Below are 12,980 nucleotides of genomic sequence, written 5' to 3'. Positions count from 1 at the left end.
CATGTGTTAGTATTACTATATATACTGGTAGGAACCAGACCCACCTACCTCCATGGTTATGGGTATTCTTCTGTTTCCTGCCGGTGCAACGAGTGTTGCACATTGTCTGACGTGGCGGTGACGTTCGGGGTTGGCACATTTTCCATGTGGTCCGCTCTGGGCCCTGGTCTAAAGAAGACTTTCGGTGTTAGAATGCGGACCCCGAGCTTTACACCAGTTCCATATGGTAGATGTTGACTGATGGATGCGATGGGGTGCTGCTGCGTAGGAATGACTGTTTTTGGTTTGCTCGTCCCGGCCCTGCCCTCATGTGCCGAAAGTTTTGTAAAACCTCTTTCATGTCCTTCATATGCTTTGTGAGGTTTTTGCCAAAGAGCAGTTGGTCTGGCTCAGTGGCTGGGATATGCACAACCCCCCAATGTAGGATTTTTATGGCAAGTCTTATGACTTGTTTACGAAGGTTGTGGTCATCTCCGTATTTGTCCACGGAACGAGGAAAAAATGATGTGTAGGCTGTCGTCAGGCTTTTAACGCCTCCTGCACGTGGGGTTTCCACGTAGCGGTCCACCACACCTAGCAGCTCTTCCTGTTCCTCCACCCCTTGCATACTCCCGAGATCTTCAGCCATTGCCCCTGTTCTTGACCAGCCCAGTCCTGGTCACCAAAGCTATCCTGTGGAAAGGAGGAAGCAATGGACAGTGCACAAGGCACTGTGGAGGGAGTGCCTGACCTCCCTCTGCGAGAGCGCCCCTACTGGGGTGCACCTCGCTGGAGCTCCTGCTCCAAGAGCCGCTCCATGCGACTCAGGCAGCTGTCTCTCCCCCGCCTGGGTGGAGAGACGGCCCCATCCGACAAGTCGGAGCCACCGGCCGGACGCCTCCATGGCGTTACTTCCAGCCCGCTGCTCAGGCGCTAGCGGGGCTCTTGCTCGGCACGGTGTCGGGATAGCGGACCGCCCGGAAAGCGGTCCTACCGCCTTGTTGCTGCCCCCGCCAGATGGAACGATCCTCCATGGAGTCGAGCGGGGGCCGGTCTGTTCAGGCGGCTGTCTTTCCCCCCGTGCGGGTGGAAAGACGTCCCGTCCGACAAGTCGGAGCCATCGGCCGGACGCCTGTTCCGTGGCGTTACTTCCAGCCCGCTGCTCAGGCGCTAGCGGGGCTGGGCTCGGCACAGTGTCGGGATAGCGGAGTGCCGGGTAAGCGATCCTACCGCCTTGTTGCTGCCCCCCCCCAGATGGAACGCTCCTCCGTGGAGTCGAGCGGGGGACAGGTTTATTCTAGAGCCTTACTTCTCTGCCGGAAAGCAGAAGGCTCCCTGTGAAAGAAACTCCCGACCTCAGAGCTTACCTGACGGTCCGTTCTTTCACCTCCGTAGCGGGAGCGCCTTACTCCCGCTGTGCCGCTGTTGCTCTGCTGAACGTAATGCCGCGCATGCGTGCTGAGCGGGTTCTTCACGGAATCACTCACGTGACTCCGAAGTAAAAGAACCCAATCCTGTTGGTGCTCAGTATTTTGGTGTTCACTGTAAGAGCAGTCAGCAGTAGGATCTCATCTCAGCCACTACTTTCAGTCTGAGGAAGATGCTGCCTAACTCACTGAGTTATTCCAGCACTCTGTGTCTGTCTTGGAGATGTATCTTAGTTTAGTTTAGAGATACAGCATGGAAACAGATCCTTCGGGTCACCAAGTCCACGCCGACCCTTGGTCAGCTTTTCACACTAGTTCTATACTATCCCACTTTCTCATCCACCCCCGACACACTCAGGGCAATTTACAGAGGGCAATTAACCTACAAACCTGCAAATATTTTTGACGTGGGAGAAAACCAGACCACCTGGACGAAACCCACGTGGTCACAGTGAGTACGTACAAACTTCACACAGACAGTGTCAGAGGTCAGGATCGGACCCTGGTGCTGTAAGACAGCAGCCCCACCAGTTTTATCCAACATTATTTACTCACTGCCTGACAGAGAACACTAGAATATCCAGGATTGGATCCAGTTCATTTGGTGGAAATATTTTCATCTGAGCTTAGAGAGGATGGTCATGAAGTGGAGGGTTAATAGTGCAAGGCACTGTGTGTTAATAGTGCAAAGTGCTATGTGTTAATAGTGCAAGGTGCTATGTGTTAATAGTGCAAGGCACTATGTATTAATAGTGCAAGGCACTACACGTTAATAGTGCAAGGCACCATGTGTTAATAGTGCGAGGCACAATGTGTTAATAGTGCAAGGTGCTGTGTGTTAATAGTGCAAGGTGCTATGTGTTAATAGTGCAAGGTACTATGTGTTAATAGTGCAAGGCCCTATGTGTTAATAGTGCAAGCCACTATGTGTTAATAGTGCAAGGCACTATGTGTTAATAGGGCAAGGCACTACGTGTTAACAGTGCAAGGCACTACATGTTAACAGTGCAAGGCACTATGTGTTAATAGTGCAAGGCACTACGCATTAATAGTGCCAGGCGCTACGTATTAATAGTGCAGGGCGCTACATGTTAATAGTGCGAGGCAGCAATGTGTTAATAGTGCAACGTGCTGTGTTAATAGTGCAAGGCGCTACGTGTTAATAGTGCAAGGCGCGATGTGTTATTAGTGCAAGGCACGATGTGTTAATAGTGCAAGGCGCTACGTGTTATTAGTGCAAGGCAGCTATGGTGAGATGCAGAGAACAGGGCAGCAGCAGTCTGGTAGAAGTGATGATTCACAGGTTCACGGATCAAATCTGTCCTCCGGCATTGTGTTAGCCTTAGATGGGCAACTGAGGGGAGCAGTGGAAGCCTGCAATTCTACATGGAGTTTGAACATTCTCCCCATGACCTGCATGGGTTTTCTCTAAGATCTTCGGATTCCTCGCACACTCCAAAGATGTACAGGTTTGAGAGCTAATTGGCTTGTTAAAGTTGTAAATTGTCCCTAGTGTGTGTAGGATAGTGTTAACGCATGTGGATTGCTGGTCGCCGTGGACTCAGTGGGCCGAATGGTCTGTTTCCGCACTGTATCTCGAAACGAAACTAAACAGTTCAGTTTCCACTTCTTCCCACTTTGATTTCCCCAGAGATCAGCCATTTTACATTAGCACAAAACAATATCAAACCCGGCTCTGTTTAGAATACAGAGATGACAGCAGAACAAGACTTGCATTTGTGTAGCATTTTTCATATTCCTTCTCAGAATGTCCCAAGGCTGTTTGCAAAGTGCTGCTGAAGTCCACCATTGTTGTCGTGCAGGAAAGGTGGCTGTCAATTTGCATACTCCCAAACCATATTGGGACAGTGATCAATCTGTTTATGCTGATGTTAGCCAAGTGTCAATTGTGACTTTCTTCGTGTTTTAGTGGGATCATAGTGTTATAATTATATCCACCAAATAGACGGCCCTCCATTTACAATCTCAAGCAAAAGATGTCACTTTTATAGTGTGGCATTTCCTCAGCACCACACCAGATAATCTTACACCCTTTTGAACGACTGAAATTGTAAGTGGTGTAAAACTGTAATAGATCACATTGAGAAGGTACACAACAGAACCAGTGCTGGGAGACTGTGGTCTCTCCAAGCCGGAGATGTGGGTCGGGTACTTGTGTCCTTCAGCACAGCCGAAACAGTATTGTAAGTGTTGCATGCACTGTAAGGCAGCAACTCTACCGCTGCACCACCATGCCACTCCTTATTTTAAGAGTGACATCTTTTGTCACTATTGATTGCCACTTCAGAAAGGCGAGATCTAGCTCTGACAGGTTGAGACATATTTATTATACGAGTATTAATGAAATTGTTTTCTGATCCAGGTGGGGCAGGACGGCAGCAGCAAAGTGCTCTTGGTTCAGGATGCTTTACTGAGGCTTTGTAAGACGCAGTACTCACTGGAGGAGATTATGTCCAGACCTCTCCCTGAAGGAGTTGATCCACAGAGACTAGAAACCTACCTGTCAGATGAAGATTTTCAGGTAACCATTCATTAGTACAGAGAATGACTGCGATACACTGTGCCAAATGCTGAATGTGGCAACACAGTAAGAGGCAACGGAGACTGCAGATGCTGGAATGTTGGAGCAAAGAACAAACTGCTGGAGACGTTCACTGGGTCAGGCAGCATCTATGGAGGCAAAGGAATAGTCAACACTTCAGGTGGACACCAAGCTTCAGGGCTTCGGCCAGAAATGTCAACCATCTTGATGTCAAGATGCTGTCTGACCTGCTGAGTTCCTCCAGAAGTTTGTATTTTTTTGTACCTCAGCCATGTTTGAGGAGGTGGCATGGAGGCATCAAACCCAGTGTTTCTCCATCTCACAAACTTTAGATGGCCCTTTGTATTGTCTCTCTCTAAGTCCCCTCATCATTAGTCTATTGAACAGATGGTTCAGTAATCGCCAGTCACTTCATCCTATCAGAAGTTTGCCTTTGTTCTATCCATCCTTCCCCAACACTGTCTCGATCTTAAAACTCATTTGTCTTGAGTAAAACTCACAGCCATGATCATATTGAATGGCGGTGTAGGCTCGAAGGGCCGAATGGCCTACTCCTGCACCTATTTTAACCATATAACCATATATAACAATTACAGCACGGAAACAGGACATCTCGGCCCTACAAGTCCGTGCCGAACAACTTTTTTTCCCTTAGTCCCACCTGCCTGCACTCATACCATAACCCTCCATTCCCTTCTCATCCATTTTCTATGTTTCTATGTTTCTTCTCACTTACTCAGTTCTGATGAAGGGTTTTCGAACCTGAAACATCACCTGCTTCTCTCCCCACAGATGCTGAGTATTCCCAGCATTTTCCATCTCTCTCTCTGAAGACAGGGATCAGCTGAGGATACGACAGCTCCTGCCTGAACTAGCCTCACTTGCTGAGAAGCTCCGGTGCACCCACTGGAGACGCACACTGGAACGGTGTAGGGTTGGAGGGGTAATGCAGAGACTGGAAGTTGCACAGTTCAGCAGCCAGGAACATGCGGCCAGACTTTCTTTCAGGCGGTGAACTCGGGATCTGGTGACCAGGGTCAGAGGGACATTGAAACTCAATATTTGTGGGGTGGCTGTATTGGTATCAAAGATAATTAGAATTTGATGTGAGTTTGTTGACTAGGGTTGGGTAGAGTGAGTTGACAAGGTTCGGGCAGCATCATGGCGGAGGGGGGAGGGTTCCAAAGGAGGAGAGGGAACTTCAGCATCCAGGGAGCTAGGGACCAACCTCAGCTCATGGACATAGGAGATGTATTAGACTACAGTGGAGGTTCGAGCTGTCATTTTAGTGTGAGTGGGAGGGTGCCAAGGATGTAGGCACCTTGTAGCCCTCTCAGTTTAGTGAATGCAATGCAAGGACCACAGAGAGGGATTGGGGCATTGAAGGATACTGACATCTTTCCATCAGTCTCCCCTGCTCACCAACACATGGTGTGATCCTTACACCCTCCTGAAGTGGCAGTTCCAGGGGCAATAACCTCTCACAAGCTCCTGATTGTCTGTCATCTTGTTGTTGCAAAGGAGATTTGGCAAGAAGTTAATCTTTGCATCTGATACAGAAATTATCAGATGTTGTCATGATTGTGTTTCACTTAGGACAACAGTAATATCCCAGTGCACAATCCCAAGAAATGCCAGCATTGTGCGTTTGAATCTTTGGCAATTGTGTGGGCTGTCAGCTTCAGTGGCAGCTCTGATCATCCACAGATCTCCAAGGGAATCTACGCACCTAAGCTACTTCTGATGCACTCCCTCTGCTCTTTGCTCAATTAATATGATGTGGTCACTCTTTTTCTTATTCAGATTCAATTCAGATTCAGATTCAGATTCAATTTTAATTGTCATTGTCAGTGTACAGTACAGAGACAACGAAATGCATTTAGCATCTCCCTTGAAGAGCGACATAGCAAACGATTTGAATAAATAATAATAAGTGTCCGGTGGTGATTGGCAGTCACCGAGGTACGTTGTTGAGTAGAGTGACAGCCGCCGGTAAGTAGCTGTTCCTCGACCTGCTGGTTCGGCAACGGAGAGACCTGTAGCGCCTCCCGGATGGTAGGAGGGTAAACAGTCCATGGTTGGGGTGAGAGCAGTCCTTGGCGATGCTGAGCGCCCTCCGCAGACAGCGCTTGCTTTGGACAGACTCAGTGGAGGGGAGCGAGGAACCGGTGATGCATTGGGCAATTTTCACCACCCTCTGCAATGCCTTCCGGTCGGAGACAGAGCAGTTGCCATACCATACTGTGATGCAGTTGGTAAGGATGCTCTCGATGGTGCAGCGGTAGAAGTTCACCAGGATCTGAGGAGACAGATGGACCTTCTTCAGTCTCCTCAGGAAGAAGAGACGCTGATGAGCCTTCTTGATCAGAGTAGAGGTATTGTGGGTCCAAGAGAGGTCATCGGAGATGTTGACTCCCAGGAACCTGAAGCTAGAAACACGTTCCACCACGTTATTATTTTTGACATCTCCACAATCTACTCCCAGTCTCCAATTCATTGTTATATACCCTGCCCATTGAATGAGATAAGATTGCATTACCATTACTGAAGGAGGCCACACAACTCTGAGATTGTGCAGGCTCATCCCATGGACCAACCATGAGTCTCATTCTTTCTCTTTCTCCACAAATCTCCATAGAGGTTAATGTCATGGGAGAAGAATATGCTATTCGGCCCATCGACTACTTTGCCATTCAATCATGGCTGATCTATCTTTCCCTCTCAACCCCATTCTCCTGCCTTAGTTTAGAGATCCAGTGGTGAAACAGGTCATTTGGCCCACCAAGTCCACGTAAACTAACAATCACCCATACACTTGTTCTATCCTACACAGTAGGGACAATTTACACAAGCCAATTAACCTAGAAACCTGCATGTCTTTAGCGTGTGGGAGAAAACTCTCGCAGTCACAGGGAGAATGTACAAATACCATACAGACAGCACCCATGGGCAGGTTTGAATGAGAATCTTTGTTGTTGTAAGGCAGCATCTCCACCACTGCACCACCAATGAAGTATCTGTCAATCTCCGCTTTAAAAATACCCAATGACTTGGCCTCCACAGCCGTCTGTCGCAAAGACTTCCAATATTTTTCTTCCCAACCTATCTCCAGGGTATGTTCTACTGTCAAATCTTCTTCCACCATTCTTTCAAGCAGTGGATTCAGACCACTGTGTAACAAAATGTCTTCTCAGTTTTGCTGATGAAATGTTAAAGCAAAGGTGGATGTTGGTTATCTCATGGGCCTGTTTTAAGAAGAGCTCTTGGTCCTTCAGGTGTCCAGGCCAACATTTGACCCTTGAACAAGTCGTGAATTGCATGGCCCTCTATGAGACTGCTTGTGTTTTAATAAAATACACAACTTGATGGGTCATTAGATAACTGCATGGTATTGCCCATAAAACATTGTACTATTTCATCGATGGCCAAGCTGATCATTCTTCATTGAATCTATTGGAATGGAGAGAATAATGGAAGTAAGACAATTTCTGATTTGCAAAATAATTTTTTCATGCTTTATTTGATCTTAATGTGCAGACTATTTTCCACAAAGCGCTGCGTGTGCAAGTAAATCTGTTTTAAGTGAAGCACTTGGAGACGTGCTTGAGGGAAATGAAATCTATGGGCACCGTTTAGTTTTTACACAGTACATTTCACAGCTGAAACCATTTTGTTTTATTTTCTTTTGCAGAAACTTGTGCAAATGCCGAGGGAGGAATTTTACAAGCTTCCTAGTTGGAAACAAGTGAATTGGAAAAAAGCCAAAGGCCTGTTCTAAGTGGACGATGATACCCTTGCCCTGGCTTTTCCAGGACTGTTTACAATTCCACCCTGGCTCACCACATCAGATCGCCACTTGCCAGCACAAGTGTAGCACAAGCAAATGTGCGACACATTCATAACTTGTTACATATCACTCTCCTATGTACTGAAACTCTGTATGAGTGCACTAGAGAAGATCCTTGTGGATTGGTTGTGACTGTTGATCTTGTCGACCCCATCACCATCCCGTGCCAACTAATGTCAGCACCAGCCTCCTGTGCTGGGGTTGGGGAGTCTGATCCCTGGGTTGCCAAGGAGCTCAAATTAATTTCCAGTATACGGTATTAACTGGAGAGAAAGAACCACAGGGGAATTATAAAGCCCATGTCCCACTTTCCCGAGTTACTCACAAATTCTCCAGAGTTTTCCCCTTGATTCAAACTCGGAGATGCCAGCCGCAGGTACTCAGGGCTATTTTTTTTACTCGTGGACATTTTTTAACATGCTGAAAATACGTCCCAACTTGCCTGGTGCCATGAGTACCTACGGCTGGCATTACGAGCCGCTACGAAATATCTACGAACGCCTACGGACTCGCTACGGACATTCCCCGAGTTTGAATCAAGGGGAAAACTCGGGAGAATTTGTGAGTAACTTGGGAAAGTGGGACAGGGGCTTAAGCAGTTACACGGGAATCCTTCCTATTTGTTTTGAAGACATTTATATATTAGTGAGGGTGAGGGAGGGAAGGATGGGGTGACAGACTGGCTGATGCGATGAAACATCCTGAAGCAAAGCAAGAATTTCATTGTCCTATCAGGGACACACGACAATAAACTCTCTTGAATCTTGAATCTTGAGATACATCCAACCATCTTGCCATCCTTGGGCTTTTCATAAGTTGTTTCCCCTGCCAAGATCTAACTCTTCCAGACTGAGCTGGACCCAGACCCAAGCTTTTCACTGTACCTCAGTACATGTGACAATAAACCAAACTAAATTCATTGCCAAATGTGGCACTCCTCCACCAATCCACCTTCTCCTGCCATGCTCAGTATCTTTCATTCAGATCCATTGTTTGTCAACTGGTTTGTTTTGTAACTCTCATATAATGGAGGTCTAACTGATGGAAATTATCACTGTTACAAGGCAAGACTGGAGGTTTCCAACCTGTGCAGACCATTAAAAGGTCAGAGATAAGCGTTGTGAATGTCCGAGAGCAACAATGTGAATGTGGTGCTGGAGGATGTAACCACGAAACACAACAACTAAGAACTAGAAGTGTTCAAGAAGGAACTGCAGATGCTGGAGGATCGAAGGTACACAAAATTGCTGGTGAAACTCAGCGGGTGCAGCAGCATCTATGGAGCAAAGAAAATAGGCGACGTTTCAGGCCGAAACCCTTCTTCAGACTGAAGAAGGGTTTCGGCCCGAAACGTCGCCTATTTTCTTTGCTCCATAGATGCTGCTGCACCCGCTGAGTTTCTCCAACAATTTTGTGTAACTAAGAACTAGAAAATCACTTGGGAAGCAGAGCTGTAAAAACATCTGAGTCCATGGCAGCACTAACATGCGGCCATGCCTATTTCATTCATAGGGAGATTCAGAAGGATTGTGGAAAGTGAGAGGTTTTACAGTTCAGTAATGGTACATAACCTGCCTCAGGATGGTTGCACAGTTTCAATAACTTACAGGACCTGTGTTCTCTATAATATGTTTTATCGCTCCCACGTGAATACGATGCACTTTTACAGAGATTTCACATAGAACTGAGGTTCTCTGCTTCATATTAACAATATATTATGATGTAAAGTTGAAGCCAGTGTTTGAAAAATTCTTGTATGTTTCAATGATGGGAATATGTACCACAAATGCAGTCGAGGTTGAAGAGAATCTGTCCTAGCTTTTGATTTTGTTTCAAGTACTGCCTGGTTGGAATAGCTCAGAGTGGTGCCTGATTGCGGTCTCTACACTTTGGTTAAGCCCATGAACACTTTGAGAACAGATCACCCCTACAGTGATGCCGACCTGCAAGGGTATCGTACAACCCAGCAGTATGAATATTGATTTCACCAACTTCATGTAACCTTTCATTTCCCTCTCCCTCTGTCCCTCCCCATCCTAGTTTTCCTACTAATTCCATTGTCCTCCTGAATAATTTTACTGATTTTATGCCTCATTGTCACCTTCCCCTCAGCCAGCAACGAACCATTGTACATTTCCTCAATCATCGTCTGCTTTGATCTGCCCTTTTCACACCTTGCATGTTCTTTGTGCCCTTTCATATCTCCCTCACTCTGAAGATGGGTCTCAACCTGAAACGTCACCCATTTCTTCTCTCCAGATATGCTGCCTGTTTCGCTGTTACTCCTGCTTTTTGTGTCGATCTAGGGTATGCAGTAATACCATTTTGATTACCATTTGAGACTAGAGCCTTGTTAATCTTCCTATCTGCCATTATAAAATGCATGTTAATCTATTTAAAAAACAGGACTAACATCTCCATAAGCAAAATGTAAACATGAATTGGCTATTCCTTGTGTCATTTGATCCAATGCCCACTGTCTTCCAGGTTTCATCTGCCAATCTCTTCATCTGTTGGGGCAGCACAGTGGCACAGCAGTAGACATGATGCCATACAGCACCAGAGAGCCTGGTTCGATCCTGACCTCGGGTGCTGTCTGTGCAGAGTTTGCACGTTGTCCCTGTGACTGCGCTGGTTTTTTCAGGGTGCTCCGATTTAATCCCACATTCCACAGACATGCAGGTTTGTAGGTTCATTGGCTTCTGTAACTTGTCCCTCGTGTGTAAGAGAGAACAAGTGCAGGGTGTGATCAGTGGTCTGTTGACTTGGTGGGCCAAAGCGCATGTTTCCAGGCTGCATCTCTAAAACTAAAACACTAAAACTGACCTTCACTGCTGCTGAAACATATCAGTCATTTTGTAATGCAATATTTCAGTCCCCAAAAGATTTTTCTGTAGTATGATGTAATGTAATGAAAATGATCTTCCTAGTTCCCATACCTGTTGTGGAGCGCACCACATCACGCTTTATATATGTTACTACACCTGGTAATGACTCAGTCCTATGGTTTAGCCCTATGGAATTATGTTGATTCTAGACAAAGCCCTATTTTGAATCTGAATTTTCCCTCTGCTCTCCCCCCTGCTCTTTGTATCATGTTATCGTTGGAATTCTCCGTTTCCCCTCACCTCTGTTACCATGGACTGTCATAGGAATGGAGAACGTTCTCCCTGGGGCTTGCCCCGGGTGCTCCGGTTACCTCCCACACTCTAAAGACGTACAGGTTTGTAGGTTAATTGGCTTTGGTAAATATTGTAAATATGCCCCAGTGTGTACGCTAGTGCTAGTGTACGGGGTGATCGCTGGTCGGCTTGAACTCGGTGGGCCAAAGGCGCTGTATCCTTAAACTAAACTCCTTCTCCTGCCCTCTTGTCACCACAGCTTCTTGCTGCAGCTCCTTTCCGTGTCATTAACTATCTCGCAGTTCCTCTTTATGTGGACATCTGAATCATGACATGACAATTTTACTACTTTAACTGACTACCTTACTGATGTGAGACAAATCTGTAGATCTATTCTGTGCAGAAGAGCAAGGACTGCCTCGGGCGTAGTGAGCAAATGCTCAGAAGCATCATTTCAGAGTACCATGGGTTGATAGTATTCACGGCTTGAAGCAGATCTAAAAGCAATATATATTGTGTATTATATTTACGCAGCTTTTAAAATTTAGACTTTTTATAAAGTTTGTACACTTCCAAAGATTTGTAAAAGTATTTTAATTCTCTAAGTCTGTAGAGCATTTATTTTTCCCAACACTGTGCATGGTTGATGAACAGAGATCAGAGTAAAGAAAACCGAACCTCAGATCCTGGGACTACGGCATCTTATCTTTGTTTGCCACATGGGTATCTTTTGAAAATGCTTTGTATTGAACTGTTGGATTTTGCAACTGTGATATTTAGAACTTTTGTATGCTAAATCTGCTTTTCAGAGTCCTTGGGAAGCCTTACTGTTGAGGCTGTGACAGAGAGTGCAATGATCATATGCAATGGATTAAAGGTGAATGAACATTCTTTGAAGGATGTCAATTTGAGTGAATGTCATTTCTGTGACCAGAGTTACCATTGAGTTGCCAATGAGTTGCCAGTCTGAAGAAGGGTCTCGACCCGAAATGTCACCCATTCCCTCTCTCCAGAGATGCTGCCTCTCCTGCTGAGTTACTCCAGTATTTTTTTTGTCTATCTTCAGTTTAAACCAGCATCTGCAGTTCCTTCCTACACATACTCCTTACCAGTGGGTTTGTTCCCTCTCACACATCACAGTGTCAGATTGGTATTATAAAGGCTGGTGTGATACCTGCAACTCTAATGTTATTAGAATCAGTCTTGGTTCACCATCAGTATTGTCTTAATGTGTGCTTCACCAAGATCATGGGTTGAGTTCCGTTTGAAAAAGCAGGGTTTTAATCCAAACATATTGAAATTAAGGTGCAACATAGTAAGAGTACATTGTTCAAGGTAACATCTTGAAATTGTGGCATTGATGATCGCTGCCACAGGACCTTTTTTTAAATAGAAGAGTAAGGTGAGTGATGTGAATCCCTGGAAGATGTTTGTCCGTCAACCAACTTTGCAAAAGTAATACATTTTCTTATGCCTTTTATGAGATGTGGCTGCACAAATAATGAAATGCAAGGTACACTTCCAGAGAATGGGATGCCTACCAGGTCTGGACTTCCACTGTTGCAAGGTTAACAATGATCCATGGGTTTGGGGTTAGAGAGGCAGTGAGATGAGGTTGTTGACCCTGTTGCTGGAAAGTTCAGCCTCAGATGCAATGGTCTCAACAGCCTAATTTGGACATTTGTTGACGTGCACTGATGGACCTTACACCAGATGGAAAATGCTGACATGGATAGAAAATTGGTTGGCAGACAGGAAACAAAGAGTAGGGATTAACGGGCCCCTTTCAGAATGGCAGGCAGTGACTAGTGGAGTACTGCAAGGCTCGGTGCTGGGACCGCAGCTATTTACAATATATATCAATGATTTAGATGAAGGGATTCAAAGTAACATTAGCACATTTGCAGATGACACAAAGCTGGGTGGCAGTGTGAACTGTGAGGAGGATGCTATGAGAATGCAGGGTGACTTGGACAGGTTGGGTGAGTGGGCAGATGCATGATAGATGCAGTTTAATGTGGATAAATGTGAGGTTATCCACT

At 45.9% G+C, this 12,980-nt stretch overlaps 1 protein-coding gene across 1 annotated transcript in view; it reads left to right on the top strand.

Annotated features, from left to right (window-relative positions):
* The window catches only part of LOC129710042 (supervillin-like), a 139,444-nt gene extending 130,332 nt beyond the window's left edge, over nucleotides 1-9,112 (top strand). Inside the window, 2 exon segments of the mRNA XM_055656726.1 lie at nucleotides 3,790-3,948; nucleotides 7,661-9,112. Coding sequence (XP_055512701.1) covers nucleotides 3,790-3,948; nucleotides 7,661-7,747 — 246 coding nt within the window. The 3' untranslated portion in view covers nucleotides 7,748-9,112.
* The last annotated feature ends 3,868 nt before the right edge of the window (nucleotides 9,113-12,980 follow it).

Source organism: Leucoraja erinacea, chromosome 27 (genome assembly GCF_028641065.1).
Source record: "Leucoraja erinacea ecotype New England chromosome 27, Leri_hhj_1, whole genome shotgun sequence".
Taxonomy (NCBI): Eukaryota; Metazoa; Chordata; class Chondrichthyes; order Rajiformes; family Rajidae; genus Leucoraja; species Leucoraja erinaceus.
The sequence above is the reverse complement of the archived record's forward strand: the minus strand, read 5'-3'. Positions and strand labels throughout refer to the sequence as shown.